The 20,525-nt window shown below is 40.3% G+C and overlaps 3 protein-coding genes and 1 long non-coding RNA gene across 9 annotated transcripts in view; 2 read left to right on the top strand and 2 right to left on the bottom strand.

The window, feature by feature from the left end:
- The window catches only part of ext1c (exostoses (multiple) 1c), a 76,748-nt gene extending 73,351 nt beyond the window's left edge, over window positions 1–3,397 (bottom strand). The window contains exons 1-2 of one of the 4 annotated variants that reach the window (XM_054605462.1): window positions 3,311–3,397; window positions 1,716–1,874 (exon numbers count right to left, since the gene is read on the bottom strand). The gene's annotated coding sequence lies outside the window, so the exon portion shown is untranslated. Of the gene's footprint in view, window positions 1–756; window positions 855–1,715; window positions 1,875–2,607; window positions 2,635–3,310 lie in introns of those variants that run through there. The other 3 variants (XM_054605463.1, XM_054605464.1, XM_054605460.1) reach the window with 3 other exon arrangements.
- Window positions 2,664–6,118, top strand: LOC129096811 (probable thiopurine S-methyltransferase). Of its 3 annotated transcripts, none has more exons than XM_054605475.1 (9): window positions 2,664–2,752; window positions 3,389–3,511; window positions 3,847–3,939; window positions 4,094–4,226; window positions 4,616–4,668; window positions 4,986–5,060; window positions 5,368–5,453; window positions 5,641–5,685; window positions 5,848–6,118. In XM_054605475.1, the coding sequence occupies exons 2-9, from the start codon at window positions 3,405–3,407 to the stop codon at window positions 5,964–5,966; spliced, it is 711 nt and encodes a 236-aa protein (XP_054461450.1). In that variant the 5' UTR covers window positions 2,664–2,752; window positions 3,389–3,404; the 3' UTR covers window positions 5,967–6,118. The 3 variants fall into 3 exon arrangements, with proteins under 3 accessions (XP_054461450.1, XP_054461448.1, XP_054461449.1); XM_054605473.1 differs by having other exon boundaries at window positions 2,752–2,841; XM_054605474.1 differs by lacking the exon at window positions 2,664–2,752 and adding an exon at window positions 3,017–3,079.
- A 1,102-nt stretch (window positions 6,119–7,220) lies between these two features.
- Window positions 7,221–9,036, bottom strand: LOC129096813 (uncharacterized). Its single transcript, XR_008531499.1, has 3 exons — window positions 8,962–9,036; window positions 8,491–8,662; window positions 7,221–7,294 (listed from the first exon to the last, which is right to left on the bottom strand). It is a non-coding gene; the product is annotated as an uncharacterized LOC129096813 (long non-coding RNA).
- Window positions 9,037–9,075: 39 nt separating this feature from the next.
- Window positions 9,076–18,448, top strand: LOC129096808 (protein phosphatase 1 regulatory subunit 36). Its single transcript, XM_054605469.1, has 11 exons — window positions 9,076–9,116; window positions 9,282–9,341; window positions 10,263–10,346; window positions 10,529–10,665; window positions 11,562–11,631; window positions 11,735–11,833; window positions 12,044–12,184; window positions 13,583–13,625; window positions 14,298–14,527; window positions 16,918–17,118; window positions 17,981–18,448. Exons 1-11 carry the CDS (start codon window positions 9,076–9,078, stop codon window positions 18,240–18,242), a joined length of 1,368 nt encoding a protein of 455 aa, XP_054461444.1. The 3' UTR covers window positions 18,243–18,448.
- Window positions 18,449–20,525: the final 2,077 nt, after the last annotated feature.

The raw sequence follows: 20,525 nt of genomic DNA, 5'->3' as shown, positions 1-20,525 counted from the left end.
TATGTCGGCTTCTCCTTTCTTATCCAGCATGCACCCCTCTCATTCGGAGCCCCGTGGACCGCATCATCATCACCCCCTGCTGCTCCCACAGCCACCTGGAGTTCCTGAAATAGGCTAAAGACTGGTAGTATCGTGATGGTAATTCAGTGGTAAATTAAAGTGCCGCTGTTGCACTTAAGGGGAGTTCAGGTTACAGTGACCATACGGCATTATTTCATTTCTATACAGTAGCCCACAACAAACGCTCTTCTGCTGCTTCTTTGTAAGATATCGAGGTCTTCCTTGCGTCCAACACTTGTTATTCCAATCTCAACATCTGAGCAGCGTGACTGACAAAAGGTGTGCTGCTGAGCGCCGTGCAAACAATACGGCTGGAGCAGATAGCAATAAGGCTGCCAAAAGCACTTTATACACACACACACACACACACACACACACACACACACACACACACACACACACACACACACACACACACACACACTTAATTTTACAATCTCAACCTGATGTCTGGGGATGATCGAGCGTTTCGTTGTATTTTTCTGAGCAGAGCTTCATTGATGCCTTTAGACAATAAGCGAGATGTGGAATTCTCCAACTCTGGATGCAGACATTAAATCTATAATACCAGCAGACACATCGGTCCACCCGCGTGCACCACAATGAACACAGCATCTAAACAGAGACAGCAGAAAAATCACCCACTACCATCCCCGCTGCGCTCCGACTTCTCCCCGACGGAGAGCTCGCCCTTACCGGGTGGCGAACCGGCCTCGTCCCCTCTCTGGTGATTTTCCTTTTCACACCACGGCCGGGCATTTGCGAATCAATTCAGCGTGCAAGTGCAGGCCTCCCCGTCGGGAAATGAATGATGAATGTGTGCGTTAAATTGTCCATTTTCCATATCCACAACAGTCTACACACGACCCGCCCCCGGGCGCCAGTGATTGGTGCAGAGGCCCCTCGACGTCTTCGGCGCGCCGTAAAGAAAAACACACATCTGGATGCGACCGCCGCACAACTGGAGCGCTCTGGAAACACCGAATTACGCGCAGGAATTGAACCGACATGGAGGGGCGTAACATTTCTCGTTGTGGCTGCAGATAAAAACCCCATCACCTTTGCGGAAACTATGGTTTCAAATGAATCGGTGTAAACAAGGGGCCACCATCATGATGATGATGATGATGATTGTGTATAAGGGACACAAATGTGGAGGGATTGTTGTTGTTTCAACAGCTGAATTAAGACAAGAACAGTCGACTAAGGCCAATAGTGATGACAATAGGTAGAATATGTCAGGCTTTATCACTCATAAATGGATTACAAGAAGGTAGGGTTCTTTATTTTGGCAACCGCTCCACATATTAAGGATATAGTTGAGGAGGCCCAAAGACTCAATTTGATGTGAAGAATGAAGGGTCGACTGTTTTGAGATACACCACTACCAGCAGCATTTTTATAAAAGCTTATGTCTTTATATGTTGCAGTGATGTAGCGAGTATCTTTCAAATGTTATGTGTGACTGCCTGATTACCAAGCACTTGCACGTTGAATGTTGGTTTATCATGGTGATATCACGGGGACCAGAGCTGAGCGTCACTGAGCGCCTTACTTCCACAGTGAAACCGGCATTTGTGAGTCTCTTGCGCCGCTCTGTGTCCGGATAAAGTAATCGTCCCTGCTTTCACTTTTCTGATTTCCCATCGTCTTACTTTGGAAGAGTATCTTTCCTCTGTATGCGTCTCCTGGCTCCAGCGCATCGCTGAACCGAATCAAGCGTGGAGGCAGGCAGAGGCTCATCACGGAGCAGCAGTGAGGGGTCCTCTGAGGATCGGTGACAGCTGTCATAGTCGGAATGCGGTTTCTGCATGCTTTAACATTAAAAAAGGAAAGGATAATCATAATCAAAATGCCATTAGTGTTAAAGTAATTAAACAAATGAATCGTTTTAAACCATGGCAATCGAAATTACGGCTGCGTATGCCTACTTATGAATATTATCATTAACATTCAAATTATGCACCAAACTGCTCTTCACTAACAAAAAGACACGCTGCCATTCGGATGATATGTGGGGAAATGATAGGTGCAGTTGAAAGTTAGGGGATTATTTTATAATAAAACTGCAGATCCCAACTCTCAAGTTCTGTCCAGGTCACTGTGCTCCAGATACACATTGTTTGGAAGTCCAGGTAAATTAGGACATGCTCAAGTGGATGAATCATTAGATGATTCAAATTAGCAGGACTCTCACACGTTTGGCGGTTTCATGAACCATTGCTAGTTCCCGCAGTGAACAACAGAACAGATACAATAAGCTTTTTCTCAGCAGTGGGGGGACGCCATTTCTTAAATGGTGAGCATTGGGCTCATAATACACATTATTCGTTAGGCCCAGGGGCACGCATTTAAAAAGGGAGCTAATGTTAACGTGCTGGTATCGCACATATTTCCCATAAACAAGAATGCAGCATTAGGCTCCTCCCAAACCAGAAGTAAAACCGGGCGGTAGCTCTTCTTTTTAATCCCCGGGTTTTGCCTGTCAGGCTGTGCTTTTCTAATTTTTCGGCTGCTTGTTTTCTCGCCACGGCGGTCAAACCTCACCAGCAGGAAGACACAGATCACCTTCCACACTGTACCCAGGGCAGCAAACACCCATTCACCTATCCGTGTATTGATTGGGATGGTTGCATGATCAACGCTGTCCCGTCGGTTGCTGAACAAATATTAGCTGTCAACATTACCAAAGGTACGCTCCTGATCAGAACCGATAAACATGAGGGACTCAGGGTTTCTTTTTAAGGTAGTTTGGCCTCTTTTAAGCCGGGCTGCTGTTAGGTAAGCGCGACGAGCTTGACATTGTTACGTGTAATAACTTTATCCGCTTCTGCTCATAAGCTGACATGTGTTATTCTATCCTTCAGAACATAGCAGTACAGTCATTTATTTAGTTTACGTTAGAAAATACTTCTGTTATGCAAGCATTTTGGGTACATCCTCCTGACGTCAGAGTTTGATAGCTCACGTGACTTCTAGAAACGCTCTTTCAGAAAGCTGGACCACTTATTCCTGATATGTAACGTACTTACTCTATTATCTGTATATGATCTTGGACTTCAGTCCTGTCTTATCTGATTATTCTGTCATTATCTACCAGAATAGTCTTTGTACGAAAAACCAACAATCCTGGTTCTGTAAACCTGCAAGCTTGTTAACTGCTCCCCCCCCCCAATGCATTCACCATGCAGCTGTTTCATATTGTGTTTATGTGCAGGAACGTGTGAGCGTGTGAATCATGTGTACTCACCCCTGTCCCTAGCCCCACATAGAAACGCTGTTCTCTCCATTCTTTGCTGTCTCTCTGCTCCGTGCTGTCCTCCTGTAGTTGGGGTCAGGCAAACATGACCAGCATGCTGGCAACGCAGGCGGATCGGGTCATGGCACTTGGAGAATGGGAGGAACGCTGGCAGGAGGACAGAATAGGTTTCCATCAGCCTCACGTAAACAAGTAAAGGCCTCACTTTTATCTGTCTCCATGGTTGGGTGAGGGGAAACAAAAGTCTCCTGAATGTATGTTTGAGTTTACAAGATCGTTAACTGCAAATCCACATTACCACGTGATTCCAATAAAATCTGAGAGAAAATGTCTTGTGAACACATAAGGACTTTCAACTTGGCTAATTCAGTCCACACTTTTCCATCAAACTCAGAGATTGCATGTTTTAAAGTTTGAGTGTTTCTCATAGGGTTGATACGTTTAAAAGTAGCCCCGACTATTAAAAATACATAGGCAAGAATGTCTGGTGTTTTGCTGTTAATAGAAATTGTGTTTTGTTTTGACAGGATGCTGGAGAACAACATTGATAAAGTTCTTGCCAGACGTACGGGAGTTCGCTTCTTCTTCCCTCTCTGTGGGAAAGCTGTAGATATGAAGTGGTATAAAAACCCATACTATATCCAATAAGGAAGATTACATTAAGAGTTAACATTGTCAGTTATCATTTCTGCTAAAAAAATAAAGCCAGCCTTTCCTATTAAAAAATGTATATACGCCCTATGATAATAATTCATTTTGCTGTGTGATTCCCAGGCTAGCAGACATGGGCCATTCAGTGGTTGGAGTAGAGATTTCTGAAAAGGCTATAAAACAGTTCTTTGCTGAGAACAATATGACCTACAGCGAGGAGCCTGTCCCGGCCCTACCTGGAGCAAACGTTTACAAGGTACAACCTCATACACGGCTCTGCAATGGTGAGGATGTTACTGCTGTGTCTATACAGACTTCATAAGTCATCACACTGTTGTCAAAGTTACACTATCATGGCATGGGAAATAAGTTTGTAGAGCAGACTGATCAACAATAGTCTGCACTGCATAACCACACAACAGTTAAGTTACTTTGACAAAAATAAAAGCACATAGGATGGACAAAATGTGCAGCCATCGCAGTTCCACATTTAGATAAACAATATTAATTTGGGCAGTATTAATAATGGCAGTAATGGTAAGTATCTCATGTCAAAAGTCCAATTAGTGTGGGACCCATACATAGAAAAGTAGCTGGAAAAACATAAGGACATAAACGTTAATCCATGTTGTCTTTGCTCCACAGAGCTCAGAGAGAAATATCTCCCTGTATCAATGTGACCTGTATAAATTCTCCAGGTTGGTAAACTGAATTTGTTCATATCCTATTTTAAAGATGTAGAATAGGCCCTTTTCAATACAGCCATTTTACATGCCACAGCAGGGAGAACACAGGTGAAATTGATAAGTATGAGCCCATTCTATTTAGTGCGTCACAGTCATTCCAGTGAACCAGCATGCACAATACAACGAACCTGGCCCACCTAAATGCAAAAGGGGCATTATTAATGTCATCAATTACACCGGTGTTTACCCTGCAATGACAGTGTGGAAAGGGCCTATTACTTTGCACAGGTAAATGTGTAACACAAACTCTGTTTTTTTCCATTTCCCAGTTCCATTGAGGGTCAGTTTGGGGCAATTTGGGACCGGGGATCTCTGGTGGCCATCAACCCAAGAGACAGAGAAAAGTAAGACGAGAGTGAACCGTCCATTGAGATGTGATGTTCTTTCTTTTTTTTTTTTGAAGACTCAACATAGCAGATTAGTTTAAAAATCAATTGACTTGAAATTAAATTTAAATCTCTTAAAACTATTCAAATGTACAATATTTATATGAAACTATATATATATATATATATATATATATATATACATATATATATAGTATTCATAAGTAGTATGTATATATATGTATGAGGTGAGGTATATATATTTTTTTTATATATTTTGCAATAAAACCATACGTATTCTCCATTTTCTCTCATAACACCACAGGTATGCTGCTCTCATCATGTCTCTCATGGCCAAAGACTGCAGATACCTTTTGGACACTTTGTTGTACAATCCTGAATTATATCAAGGTAAGTGTCCATATTGTGTCTAAAACACCAGGCACTGTGTAAGGTCATACACATCATTTTTTAAAACAAAAGCCAATATTTATTTATTTTGCAGTTTAAAATGTCAAATGGGGTTGGTGTGTTTTGTATGAGTTTGTTAAAAAATAGAAGACATTTGTGACTTTTTTTTTTTTTTTTTTTTTTCCAGGTCCTCCCTTTTTAGTGCCTGACGAGCAAGTAGCGAGCCTGTTTGGTGAGTGTTGCTAAGAACAATCATGGCTTAGAGTGTTTCTGTGCCATCATGAAACAATAAATGAACCATAAATATGAACAGCACTGCGGTAATGCAGAGAGTGGCACATGGATGCATGTTAGACTGCAGAGGCTGAAATAAAGTTGCTTTTCTTTTTCTCAGGGAACAGCTGTGATAGGGAACTGCTGCAGTCGCATGATGCCCTGACAGACAGACAGCGAGGCTGGGGGCTGGACTACCTGACTGAAAATGTACACCTCATCACTCCCAAGAGCATTTAAAAACTTGCAAGTTTAGGGAGCTTAGAAAAGCAGATCTTGGGCATTTAATTGCAAACCCTGGTCCTTTTTTTATGCTTACACATCTTTTGGATACAGCTCCATTTTGGGGAGGAAATGAAGGTGCATGGAAATAAAAAGAGAATTTCTAAAAATGTTTTAAATTCATGGCTTTTCATAAGATCTATAAGACCTGTAACAGAAAGTTTTGAATTTATAAATAATAAAATACCTAAAAAAAAAAAAGGAAAAGATTTCAGAAAACAGTATTTACACAAAGAAACACAGAAAAAGATATACAATTCAGACAAAGCAAAATGCTCGAGTTCTCATTAGTTATTTTTTTACATAAATGGTTCTGACAAAGTTTCAGGGTATTAATGTAGATACTTAAAATGGTATGAATTGAATCCAGAGGGTTTTTTGTTATAGGAATATGGTATGGATTTGCCGTTCTTTATGTAAACAAAAAGCAGGTTAATAATGTGTATCCAAGTCCTTTAAATCATCCATGCACGTCTTAAAAGAAAGTTATCAGACTTAAATAGGTCATTGTAGGTGCAGTCCCAAAAAAAGATGAACTAAGTTTCCCTTTCTACCAAGTATCAAAGTTCAGTTGAGACAAAAATATGAATACAAAGCAAGTGGTAATAAGGACATTTTTTCATGAGTGAGACTGCAGTGGCCCTACATTACTTTTTTCAGTATATCTACAAATTACTGCAATAAATGTATACCATTTTTCAAATGTTTTCATATGTTCTTCATTCTGCATTTACTCTTAATATTTGTATTTTATATACTCATATAATCTGTTCGTCCTTTATCCTTTGGTAAAGCCTCTATAACTCCCCAAATTTGCAGTTGTTGGGTTAATTTGCAAGGAAATTTTAAAAAAGCATTCCTAAAAACAAAAACAAAAAATTTCACTTCAAAAGTAATTTAGTTATTTGGACCAGAAATATCTGTTGTTCTCCATGCACTTTGGGTCAGTGTGGGGTTAAAATATTTCCCCAAGTATACGCGTCAGTCATGAGGTGAACACATGACATAGGCTCACCACCACCGACTCCAGAGCACACTAGATTTCTGCTAAATAAAAAGCTGAAGACAGCTGTGCAATAAATTCAGAACTAACTGAAGGATGCAAATCTTGATTAAGGAGCAGGTAATAACAACAGGGAAAGCTGATTTAAAAAAAAACAAGTGCCGAGTTGGCCCAATTTAAAAGAGACATTGCAGATAAAGAACACCAACCTGAAAACCGCACTGCATGATCTTCAGGAAAAAGGAAGTCTTTCTGATTGAGCAGAGCAAGAGCCCGCGATGACCTGGCAAAGCAAACGAGGAGGATTAAAACCTGATGATAGTTGTGAGAGTTCTTCAGAACCAAGTGGACGAGGATAAGCTCATCAGGAATAAGGATGAGACCATAACAGATCAAGCCGGGGCAATTGCTAATAAGACGGAAGAATTTTACATCCTAGGAAAGTAATTTGGAATGATCGATCCGTGATCTTAAAGAGCAGCTAGAGAGGAGGCAGGGGGAGAATCCTACATTCCTCTCTGAGATTCTCAGAAAGGAATGTAGGATTTTGGCTGAAAATACCAACTCCCCTTAGGGTCAGAGTGACCAGAGCCTCCTAGTGGCTCCAGCTGCTGAGGTTCTGACCAGAAATGTGTGACCTCACTGTGCTAAAGGTTTACTGAAAGTGGCTATGAATGTTTGCATCACCGCTGGGGGTGTAGCCTACTTGTTCCCATGGGTATCCTGGCCATCCCAGTTATTCAATACAGACTTCCTGTGGGGCTGGGCTGGGCCTGCTGCAAGGTTCAACACACGTTACCTCACCCCCTCTAAAACTACATCATTTTCAGCTAAACAACAGATTCTACAGTCAGGATTGAGCTCATTTCTAAATGATGGATCTAGAAATATGCATTAGGAATATAACAAATATGCATAATTTCTGTTTATAAATGAAGGGGCATTGTGGTGCAGTTGTGAGCACTGCCACCTAACAGACAGGCCTTCTTGTGTACAGTTTGCTCGTTCTCCCCATGTCAGCATAGGTTTTCCCCGGATGCTCCAGACATGCAGTTGTGAATGATGAGCTCTCCCCTGACCTGAAATGATTCACCTCATATTGAGATAGAGGTATAGAGAATGGATGGATGGTTTTATCAATTCTACACATTCAGAAACATAGAAAATACGATTTTGGAGGAGGAATTGAATCTGTGAAATGAAAGAACACCTGAGTATAATGATGACAATGAAAGGAACGTTTATAAATGTGTGCACATACAAACATATAAAATTACTTTAAATTCGAAAATGAAGAAGAATGGTGCAATAGTGATATTATGAAATCGTGTCGTGATATCATCGACCCAATTGCATTTTCAATTTTTCCAGACTATGAGCTGTGAGCTACCCTACGTAGAAATATTAAAACAATACACATAATGCTTGGCCCTGCCTACAACTTGTATCCATGTATATGTATCCTTCCAGGTAACTTACCACTAAGAGGTCTCTCTTTTGGTTCTAGTCTGGGCGGTTGTGGCGTAGTGGAGAGTAAGGTTGTTCTCCAATCAGAGGGTCGGTGGTTCAATACCCGGCTTCGGCAGTCGATGTGTCCTTGGGCAAGATACTTAACCCCAAGTTGCTCCCGAAGGCTTGCCATCGGTGTGGACTGGATGATGTATGAATGTTAGTTAGAGTCTGATGGTGGCACCTTGCATGGTAGCCTGTCATCAGTGTGTGAATGGGTGAATGATATGTAATATACTACTGACTGTAAGTCGCTTTGGATAAAAGCGTCTGCTAAATGACTGTAATGTAGTCAAGATTAATCCATTTAAATTAAGTATGATGGCTCAAAACAACAATCTAACCCAGAGCTGCATTCTACCACACTGTACCGCAAATTAGATTTTAAAAAATGTGAGTAAGTAACCACAGAAAACTTCAAAAGCATCAAATTATGCATACCACATTGTCCCACAGCAGATTCCATGGGGGGGGGGCTGCTTCCCCACAGACTGTTGCCTAGATACAGGGCCCAACACTAGCACACTGGAAGGAGGAAGGAGCTGGTTCACTAAAATGGCGAAATACCCCGAGGAGCCGAGAAACGTAAGTTGCCAGTATTAACTTCAAAGGTTTTGAATACATTGTGTGACAGAAACAAATGGTTCGTTACCATTACAAGTTTACCGGGTAATTGTTAACTAACTAGTTACTAACCTGCCAACCGACTACCGGTGTTTGTGCTGCAAATTCAGTGTACGGTACTTGACCTTTTAGGAGAGCGCACCGCCTTCGGGCCGCTGGGTGTGGAGGGATGGAAGCCGGACAGTGGAGTTTGTCAGGTGAGCGCAGCTGGGCCTAATTAACGCCACTCACCTGCCAGCCTTCACGAGACCTCGTTAAGGGCTGACAGCCCAGGTGCGTAATAGTAACATGTTTCACTATAACGTTAGACGCCACCATGAAACTTCCCCAAGTTGATTCGCCACATTAAAGCAATTGTCTTTATTATTACACATTGTCTGAAAATGTATGTTTAAATATGCAAATGATACATTATCTTATTAAATATTTGATCATTTCTATACATTTTCAGAACAGAAATTTGAACATTCTGTTTAAATGTTGTCAACATATAACTAGGAGTCAAAGGTTTCTATCACTCCATGAATCAGAAAATACAGTCAACAGCCATAAAACATAAAAAAAAAAAAAAAAAATCACGTTTTTAGGAATAAGACGTTCCTTAAGTGATATATGAACAACCCCCATGTAACAAAAATGTTGAAATGAAATGCAAAGTTATGTGTATGTAAGTGCTGCTAAAGTGAAGATTTCTACATCAAGAAAAAAAGACTCATTATGAGAAAATTGCCTTTATAGATATGTATTGTAATATTTCATACATTTTGAAGGGCCGACAGGTGAATAAGGTAACTAATAGGTAGTATCATGTATCCTTCCCAGTTGACTACTCAAATTAAGACAAATGTTTTTTGTATTACAAGTTTTTTAAATTGTATGTTTATATATGCAGCATCATCTAATGCTAACTTTTGCCGAATTTAGGATAAAGTAAAGTAAAATAAAAAAGCATGAAAATGTGTATTTTGAACGTCATCTTTCCACTAGTACAAAGGGGGCATGTTATTGAAGCACATAGCCCAAAATCTCATAAATGATCAGTGCATGACAAACAATGCTTTGCCTGGGGTCTCTGGCCTAATCTCTAATATAGCTAAAACGTCTTCCCTCTCTTTTAGTTCTAGTCCAACGAGGGAGGGTGTTTTCAGGAAAAGGAGGCAAACAGATGTCAATTTCAACGATCTTCAGCTGCGATCAGAGTGGTAGGGCTGAACATGCAGCTTTAAAAACTCTTTAAATATCACATTATTGAGATACTGTGTTTAAGATTATACAAAAAATAGAATAAATGTAGGCCTATAATCACCCTTTTTTTTTTTTGCACCTCACATTCACAGGCTAACCTGCACATCACCATACTTCTTCTTTTATGCTTATTCCCCAGGTTGGCTGAGGTCTACACGTTGAACCACAGAGGGCGCCAAAGCATTAGAAAGAGCCTGAGCCCAGCTCATCTTCATGCTTACAGGTCCTCAGTGATGAGGAGGCAAGGGGACCGCATCACCACTGATGATGTTAAACGCAAGTGTCAATATGTTGTTGAACTACTGTTCTCTGTCACCTATAAGAGTGTTGGTAATTGCTGAACTAATTTGCATTTGTGATTACTTGCTCCATTACTTCACACTGGTATCCCTAGAGTGCCCCCCGAGAAGATTGAGGTTTTTGGAAAACTAAGTAACTATGACAACTATATCCTTATGATTGCTTTTCCAAAATTAAGATCTATTAGTTAATGATCAATCTACACCCACGGGGCTTGACTGGTTGCCATTGGCAACTATTTTCAGAAATTGGATAGCAACCACTTTTTGACTTAAAATATAGGGAAAGCATACTGCAAAACTTGCCCACCAAAATAAATGTTTTTTTTATATTTGTTGCATTAGTGGTATTTAAAAAACTGGAACCTGACAACACAGCATGTGAGAGTGCTGCATGTGTGTTGGTGCGTTTATTTGTGTGTGAACAGGAATGTGTTTTAGACACTGAGGAGAAGCAAATTAAGTTGTTTAACTGTTGGGTGTAAAGTTCAAGTAACCTGTCGACATCACAAACGGATGCGCAAATTGATTCAACTGACAAAGAACCAGATGAACCTGACAGGAAAGGCAATTTGTTAATTCTTGGGAAAAGAAGTATCCCAGAATTTTTGAGCTGGACATAAAATATACTGCAAAGCATGTTCAACATACACATGACATTTATTCATGTCATATTTTGATTATTTAATTTAAGTCCTGCATAGTATCTTAATTACCCAAAATATAAGTTGACTGAAAATGGCAACCGTATTTTCAGTTTTGTCAACCAAAAGCTGTTGCTGGCAACCACTTTTAAAAGGTTGTGTTTGGCCCTGACTCAGTGGGTGCTAGATGACCTTTGACCCTGTTCTGACAAAGCTCTCTGTGATGCAGAGGTGGCTGTCGGTTTGCTACAGGAGAATCACTCGCTTCCCATTCCGGTCCATTTCTTGGCTATATTGAAGTAAGGAATTAAAAATAAATTATTTTATACGTGTGTTTCAATTGTTGCACATTGTATGAGAAGATAAGACATACACTGATACTAATTGGTTGTCTGTGTCCAGGCGTAAAGAGCTTGATGAAGTCCTGACTGCCCTTCTCCTTTACCTGTGGTGTTTCTTTGAATACAAGTCTCTGGAGAATACACCTAAGTCTTTAATGGCGTAAGTATGCAAAGAATGGAAGGGTGTTGTCTATTGTCGTATGTATTGCCATCATAATGTTGTGGTATGTTTGTTGTCACAGTTACTTAAAATGTTTCTTCCCCTTCTCTATATACCAATGCGTTTGTTCTTTACATATTTTTCCATCCTGTTTTTTACTTTCTTTCCTGTTTTTCTACACCCTCACTCTCTTCCTAACTAACCTGCCAGTGTGGACATCATCACAGAGCAGAAGATGAAGGCAGAGGCTTTGGCCAAAAAGGAGATAGCACAAAAGAAGCTGGCTGTCTGTTACTTCAGCCTAACCATGGACCCAGAGATAGAACAGCAACAACACACATCATATCACAAGTGAGTATTTGTTCAGATTCAGAACAGGTGGTAGACCGAGAACTGACTATTCTTTCTGCAATATTTTGAGTGTATAGTTACCAGGATGGAGAATACATTTATGCTGGAAATCACAAATAAGATGAGGGTTTATATATATTGGATTAGGTATATTTTGGTAATTCAGGGAAATCTTTATGACATGTATGCTTTGAAGAGTCGTGATCATCAGAATGAGGTAAGGCGCAAAACACTCAGCTGTTATTCTAGCCCAAAGCAAGATCTGCTAGGAATCATCTCATACTATACATTTTGTCTACCATTGAAGTTTATTTTTTATATTTAAACAAATATTCATAGTTCATCATTGCTTTCTGTTTTAAAAAAATTGTGTGGACTCTCTTTTCAACAAGACAGGATGATGACAGCAGTGTGAGTTAGACAAACCCAGAAGGTGTCTTCAAAAGTTAGTCTTTTTAGTACCACATTTCTGCTTTGTGATTCCCCGGAAAATGTTCTCTTTTATTAATACACTTGAGGGACAGTAAGAAAAAGAGGGACCTTAAAGGTTCAAAACACAAACTGAGATCATATCTATTGCCTTTTAACGGCTCTCAACAAGGCAACGGCTGAACCGGCGGCTTGCAGCTTACAGTGCCAACCGCGAGAACAACGGCAACGGTGCTGACAGAGCTGACAGTGTTAACCTGGAGGGGGACCAGAGTGGGGCTATGCTTTTGCAAAGACGCTGTTGGTCAGGACGGCTGTAATCAGCTGTAACCAGCTGTAACCACCGTATAAGCGCAGAGCGGTGAACATGCACTAAAAGTGCATGCAGTTATGTCAACAAAGCAAGGAGAAGCTCAGATTATAACACAAACTGAGGGAGACTGACTTAATTCTCTATCAGGTAGACATTACTCCACTATACCTTCACATAACAAATAGTTTTTTGCTACTTTATTCATTTTCTGAATATCATACATAGAACCTTTAACCTTAGTTACCCATATGTAAACACTATCAATCTAGGATTCAGGTACTATGCACCTATTTTATTAATTGAACAGTAAAAATGGTCTCACGCTAGTTTCTTGCATTAGTTATGCGCTTTATTATTTTATATTTTATATGGCTTGCAATTCTTTTTAGTATTTTTTAGTATTTTTTGAATGGTAACAGTGTTTGTGCAGCTGAATCTCAGGTCTGACTTTAGGTGTTGTTCTTTGTTCTCAGGTCTCTCTTGAAAACCTTTTTGCTCACAATAGCTACATCTATCTGCTAGAAATACGGTCATGCACCAAACAGATTCTAAACCAATATGTTAGTCCCAGTACTAAAATGATCATGTCATCCACGCAAAAAAGTCAACCAATCACAGTTTGCTACAACATACCAAGCTCTGATGTGTTTTTCCAGGGGCCGGATGTCGTCAAAGAGCACGGAATGGTTGCTGCATGCGGTAGGTGCAGTAAGAATCCTACAATGTGCTACAAATGTACTAATCTCTTTAAATGCAAAAGTGACACTTCCATAAAACACCTGACCAAGTCCTCATTTTCAAATAACTTTATCAATTTGACTTGTAGCTGACCTAAAATGTCTTATCCAGAATTTGAAACATCTGAAACTGTAATGCCTCATCTGCACAGAAAAAAATGAAGCCTTCAGCTGGTCAGAGTGAACACCGGTTCACCATCTGTGAATACAGACGGCAGTGAGCAGAACAGACCGACATTGAGTGCTGGTTATGCCTGGTGGCCTTAATGAATTACTTAGTGGGAGGAGATGTTGACTCAACACAGGTGCTTTGCTTTGACAGGCTCTCCTCAGTATTTAGCCAGGTGGGTGGACAGGGAGAGAAATATCACGCTAACAGCAGCAGCTCGTTGCCTGCTCTGTATTTGACCTTTTATTGCAGACAAAAATAGCTGTTGTGACCTTTACAACCACTGACCAATAAGTGGCTGTGAGAAAGAAAGCATGTTAAATGTTCATTCAATGGATCCTTGAACAAAATGGATGAATGTCTCATTATTGAATTAAGGAAAGAAAAGATGTACGTACAGAGAACCCCAGGTGACATTCTTCACTCTTTTCTTCCCCTTTCTTTCCCCTCACCCTGTGTTTCTAGTGCTTGTACAGCTTCTTCTGTTATGTGGCCTGGGTGACGTTTGGCAGGAGGGACCTGAGGGACATACAAGAGGAGGTTGGGCGTCTTTTGTACTCTGACACCTTCAACACAGCAGTGAGGAAAAGGAGTGACGGGGGCTCAGGAATGACCTTCACTACTATTAATGGTTCAGTGAAGACAGGAGAAGCTGAACCCAAGGAAACGGGATGTAAAAACACATTGAAGTATAGGTATGTTAAAGAGAAGTAAAGGTTGTGTTGCAGACAGGTAGCTTAAACAGCTGCCTGCCACTGCCTATGAAAACATTTCTCTGATGAGAGTGGTGAACCAAATGAGTAAAGTCGAAGGCCTGAAAACCAAAACAATAGGCTGAATAATGCTATAAAGCTCCGGAGAGCTGAGGGTATCTGCAAAGTCAGTTTATAATTATCTGTGGGTTCATCACTGGCCACCACACCTCTCATATATATTGAAGAAAAAATAAAAATAAATCTTTTCACTTCCCTTTTTTTTTTTTAATTAAAGATCAAAGGCTTTTTCTATGCACACAAAACGCTAAGTTCTCTCAAATTGTGTTCACAAAATTGTTAAAATCTTTGTAAGTAAGCATTTATCCTTTGCGAAAATAATCAATTTTATTGCATATCAAGATGCTGATTAAACAGCATTGTAACACAGGTGTGCCTTGGTCTGGTCCCAAAACAGGCCACTCTGAAATATGCACATTAGCACACAACACAATGCCACAGATGTCTCAAGTTTTGAGGGGGCTTCCTATTGGAATGCTTACTACGGGGATGTCATTACAGGGTAAACACAGGTTTAATTAATAACATTAATTATGGCCCTGTTCCATTTAGGTGGGCCAGGGGCACTTGTATTGTGCATGCTGGCTCTCACACACACTGGGACTATAATTTATCAATTTCACCTGTGCTCACCTAGCTATGACATGTAAAAATGGCTGCTGTGAAAAGGGCCTATTGGATGTTCACTTCACAACCATAATCAGTCTCCAATGTCGTTTCTGAGAATTTGGCAGTACATCCAACCGGCTTTATAACCGTCGATCACATTTTACCCGCCTGCCTAGGACCTCCACATCTGGCTTCTTCACCTGCAAGATCATCTGAGAACAGCCACTCTGACAGCTGATGCAACAGTTGGTTTGCACAAGCAAATCATTTCCGCACAGACTGTCAGAAACTATCTCAGGACAACTTTGTCCTAGTCATCCTCAACAAGGTCTTGACCGGACAGTTTTAGGCAAATGCTCAACTTTGATGGCGTCTGGCACTTTTGAGAAATGTTCTCTTCCTTGATTATTCCCATGTGACAAAAAATGCATATCTGTGGCCCTAGTCATGTGAAATGGAAAGTTCTGAGTGCTTAATAAAATGATTTATTCAAGATAAAACTGCAAATTTCCGAGTAGCCTGTTATTGGGACCAGCTTAAGGAGAAAATCTTAACAAATTTGTAAACACAATTTGAGAGGAATCAGCCTTTTGTCTGCATAAACTCAGACTTTTTATTTCAACTCAAGAAAAATGCAAGCGAAAACAAAAATGCTGCGTTATATTTTTGTTCACTGTATATGACGCTGGCTGAACCCACATATAATTATTACCTGACTCTGCACTTACCCTCAGCTCTCTCTATCTTTGTAGCTTTGTACAGCTTATTGTTTTGGTTCACCACTCTTGTCAGAAATGTCTTTGGCAGTGATCCTCTGATCCATAGTTAATATAAAAATATTGATGAGAGAAGCTTTAACTAATATTATATTATATCAATATAATCTATTGTCTAACCACCCAATATGTTCAACCAGTCTGACCCTGATTCCCCATGTAATATTGTAGGAAACTTAAAAGGTCCGGTAGTAAAGTTGTCTGTGTTTGACAGATGTCCTATCACACCTCTAACTGGAATATGATGATGGATGAAGACAGATTCATAGCTTTGTCCGATATGAGGGACTGTCTGACACTGCTTTTTCTGTGTCTGACACAAGATTGGCAGCTGTGTAAGGCTGTCAGATGCCCAGTGCTTGTTTCCTGCTGTCATATTGAGACCAAACAATCAAAAGCTAGGCTGGAAACTTGCTCTCCTCCTGAGGCGTGTCAGCGCCTCCTCTAGCTGTCTTGCAGACATTGAACAGATGTTATAAAAAAAACATTACACTATATATTTTTTGTATTTGCACCTGGATATTGAGAATTTGGCTACCATGAAAGCTTTCCTAATGATTTAGTTCTGGATATTTAAGTTTCCACCATGAGGACTATAGGTACGTATGACACAATGGAATATGTGATGAATGTCTTCTATTGCTTATACACCTGTTGTCTATGCGTAAATTAACTACTGTATAAACAGATATTTAGTATTAAAATATTTGTTTTCAGTAACGATGTGAAAGATTTAAAGTTAATCTTCATATGTTTGTCCTCTTATTTTATACTACCAGAAATATTTGTACACACTCATGCATTCATTTATTCATTGCCCAGTGTTTCCTCCAATATATCTTTGCATGTTTCCCTTGGGTGTTTATATACAATAAATTCATTACATTTTTCTTGGCCCTGCTCCACAATCTCACTTCTTTTCCCCAGAACGTCCCAGAGGCGTCCAGCCCTCAGCAGTATAGTTAATCAGCGATCCCCACTGATGGTATCTCTGCTGCCGTCGCCCAAAGAACAGTCGCCCCATCTGTTCCCCGGCAGCGGGGCCAGGAGGCAGAGCCCGCTGCCGGCCGAGCACTGCGACACCAAGGCCCTGACGGAGGAGCTCAACCAGAAGCTGGCCAGCGTCAGGTGGTGTAAAACATCTCAGAATATTTTACATTTAACATTTAGGAGGAGGTGATTTTGTTTTGATCAAGCGTAGGATGTGTTTGTTTCACCTCTCCCATATCCAAAATACCAGTTACTGCTATGTGTACGATGATGTCAAAGACATAAAATGACTTGTGGTCAAAAGGGGCCCAGCAATATTTAAAAAAAAAAACTCACAGAAACACCCCACTGATAAACCATTGGCTTCTCAAGTGGGTTTTCACATTACTAGGTGCTTGACTTCTTGACCAGACACTTGATGCAGAGAAGTTGATTGCTGGAAAGGGCTGTCTATAGTTTTATTATCTATTAAGTAGGGAGTTGATATACGCCATAATAATCTGCTATACCATCTCCTATTAACGCTCCATTAGGCTGCACAAGGTCATTTTCAGTGAGTCGAGTCCCACAGTGCATGTCTTTTGATTCTTTGTTAATGAAAAATATACACCTATAATATGTATGTTTGAATGATGCTAATAATGAGCTCTGATTTTGTTTGTCAGGGTTTTTCCTTCTTGTTTTGGTTCGACTTCTTAGAAATTAAAAACTAGTATGAGAAACTGAACACTATTGTGATTGTATGCAGTAAATCCTCGGCACTATTAGCAGTGTTCCCTTGGGGTCATATTGTGTTAAAGAATGCTTTGTCTGGTTTTAACCACATAATCTTAGATTTCACATGTAATGGGAATCTTTATTTCAATCTTACCAGATTGTTGATTAACTGAAAGAGTAAGATGATATCCACTTATGTGACAGGGTTTATTTCATGTGGGGGGGGGGTTTGTGCCAAGATGGCACTCTGTCTCTCTAACTCTATTTTTCTCTTTAAAATCAGCTTTGGGATTCTCGGTAAGCCATCGAGACAGTTCAGCCGCAGCACCCTGATACCCTATGGAGAACAGACAAACTACAGAGTTGAGGATGACGACCATGAACCAGAGAGTGATGTTAACATCAGTGAGGATCATCATGGCATTCACGTCGGAGGTAGCAGGTCCTTCGTGGGACCCCAAGTCGAGATATGGCAGCACCACCCGCACATAAACACTACAAACTCTGCAGCTACAAGTGAGGCAGTGACCTCAGATACTGAATGATAGTACGTGTAAAAGTGGAAGAATGTTTTGTGTGTGAATTTTTATTGGAATAACACAGACATTGCATGTGCATAGCCATCCCAATGCATTCCCCAACACAGCCCACAGGGTCAAAAACAGAGAGAAAGACTCGGGTAGGAGCTAGAGTTTTCTTTCTGCTTTGCTCATGTGTGGCTCATATTCAGAAGCACCTCCCTGGACTGTCATCACACACACACACACCATATTTATTGGGATTTGTTTCTGAATTTAAATCAGGTTATTATTTGCCAGCTGGTGGTGCTGTTGAATAAAATATAATGAAATCCAAAACAACTTTGAAGGTTTTTATATAGAGTCTGAATATAAATATATATATATATGTTCAATTCACATATGAAAATGGAGGAAGTCCAGCACATTGCATGCATAATTCACCATTCTACAGCATTCATCCCGGTTAGTGCCCACCTTTTTTTTTATTTAGATCACTGAAGGTGTCCCTTTGGACCACTGAGTCATTCCGTGCCCTTGTGCTGCTACACAACAGGCTGACAGTAACATGACATACACATACACACACACCGACACCACTCTCTGGTGAGGCTTGGTAGCAGAAGGGGCTTTGCCTTCGCCCTAATTGGCTGCGTAATCTGGGACACCAGGAGTAGAGTTAAGCCTTCTGAGGAGGAGAAGGAGGAGGCCTGGGAATCTTGTGCAGCAGAGAGGGGGATGGGTCACAAGATATATTCTAAATTGGTTTTAAAAAATTGGTTTACATTTGCCCCGCCAACTGTTAAGTCAAGCTCTCCCGTTTTGTCAGAGTCTTTCTGCTATTACTTATTTACTACCTTAAGAAAAAACCTTTTGAGAAATTTGCTCATTCCTTTCCCTTGCCGGAAACTAGGTTAAGAAAAATGATACATTCACAAGTTTGTGTGGTAAATATGTAGCTGGGGCCTGTTAGCTTAGTTTTGCATAAATAATGAAAAGATCTAGCCTGGCTCGGTCCAAAGGTATCAAAATAGCTGTGTCAGCTCTTCTAAATCTCAATAATTATCACATTACATCCCATTAGTTTAATTCATGCAAAAACCCAAGTGTAAAGATGACAATTTGCAATTTTACGGGGCCTTTGTGGCAGACTACTTGTTGGCCAAGACCACTTGGCAGGCAACCAGTGGGGACTCTAAAGAAGAGGTCCTGCCAACGGTCCCTCATAAAATAGCTTTTTTTTTACTTTGACAATCTTTGTACAGATTTAATTAACGAAGAAGATATAACGTGTCTAGTGGGCTTTAGAAATGATGCTCATCAGTGGTTTTAGTGAAGTTTGGACAGAGCCAGACCAGCACTCTCACCCTGTTTTCAGTCTTTATTCAAAGTTTAGCTAACCACTAAATAAACTAAAATCTACATATCTACCAAATACATGCAATAGTGGTATCTATCTTCTCATATAACTCTTTGCAAGAAAGCGAATAAGTATGTTTCCAAGAAAGTTGAACCATTTCCTACATATTTGCCTTTTGGATACCTCTGTATTTAAAACTGTGTGACTTGGATTGTCAATAATCAGTGGTGTAGATCTCTCAAAAGGAAAAAGTACCACTCTTCACTTCATCAGTAAATACAACTGGATTTAATTTCCAGTGAACTCTCAATAGACCATTCCACAAACTGAACAATGATGATTCATTGCACACATATTATTATTGTTAATCAGCCAGAAAGATTTAAGTTGCCTTTAAAAATTCCCGAAAAGTGTTCCAGCAGTGACAGTCATAAGGAAAGCTTTCTAATTTGGCTGGGATCACATCTCTTTCCATCTGAATGCTAAAGGTTAATGAGTTAAACCAAGTCAAGGATGTGATATTGTGTGTTTGAACTCAGCAGTTCAGTTGAGCGTGACGTGAGCATAATCACATTTCTGCCAAATCTTTACAGACACACCAAGACATTATTATGTCTACTACATTCTGCACATGACACATGTCTCTGGCTCGTGGATTTGAAGGATGTCACCTTGTATCTGCTGTAACTGACTTGCAATACTATGTGTGGCTAAGGAATTTACTTTGGCAGTACTTGTGATGAGGGGAGTTGTAGGGTTCACTGTGCACAAAGGGCAGACTGTTATCGGGTGGGATTAGTGGTTCTGGGAAAAGGCTGTTTGCACTGTTCTGAATGGATTTTAGTGATGTGGAAATTCACTGTGACGTGGAAGAAACATTGGGCTAGCAGGTTTGTTGTTGGTAGAGCATTTAAAGGCTGCTACGTGTTGGAAAAAACCCAACATTTTCT

The sequence above is a fragment of the Anoplopoma fimbria genome, chromosome 10, assembly GCF_027596085.1.
Source record: "Anoplopoma fimbria isolate UVic2021 breed Golden Eagle Sablefish chromosome 10, Afim_UVic_2022, whole genome shotgun sequence".
Classification (NCBI taxonomy): domain Eukaryota; kingdom Metazoa; phylum Chordata; class Actinopteri; order Perciformes; family Anoplopomatidae; genus Anoplopoma; species Anoplopoma fimbria.
Note: the sequence above shows the minus strand (reverse complement) of the source record. Positions and strands in the feature narration are given on the sequence as shown.

What these genes read in the sequence shown, in the direction of transcription:
- LOC129096811 (XM_054605473.1), top strand. Translation starts at nt 2,780, where the DNA reads ATGAGGGACTCAGGGTTTCTTTTTAAGGTAGTTTGGCCTCTTTTAAGC. An exon ending in GACCTGTATAAATTCTCCAG is followed by an intron (nt 4,669 to 4,985) that starts GTTGGTAAACTG and finishes TCCATTTCCCAG; the next exon opens with TTCCATTGAGGGTCAGTTTG. An exon ending in CAATCCTGAATTATATCAAG is followed by an intron (nt 5,454 to 5,640) that starts GTAAGTGTCCAT and finishes TTTTTTTTCCAG; the next exon opens with GTCCTCCCTTTTTAGTGCCT.
- LOC129096808 (XM_054605469.1), top strand. Translation starts at nt 9,076, where the DNA reads ATGGCGAAATACCCCGAGGAGCCGAGAAACGTAAGTTGCCA. An exon ending in CACCACTGATGATGTTAAAC is followed by an intron (nt 10,666 to 11,561) that starts GCAAGTGTCAAT and finishes TCTGTGATGCAG; the next exon opens with AGGTGGCTGTCGGTTTGCTA. An exon ending in CATTTCTTGGCTATATTGAA is followed by an intron (nt 11,632 to 11,734) that starts GTAAGGAATTAA and finishes GTCTGTGTCCAG; the next exon opens with GCGTAAAGAGCTTGATGAAG.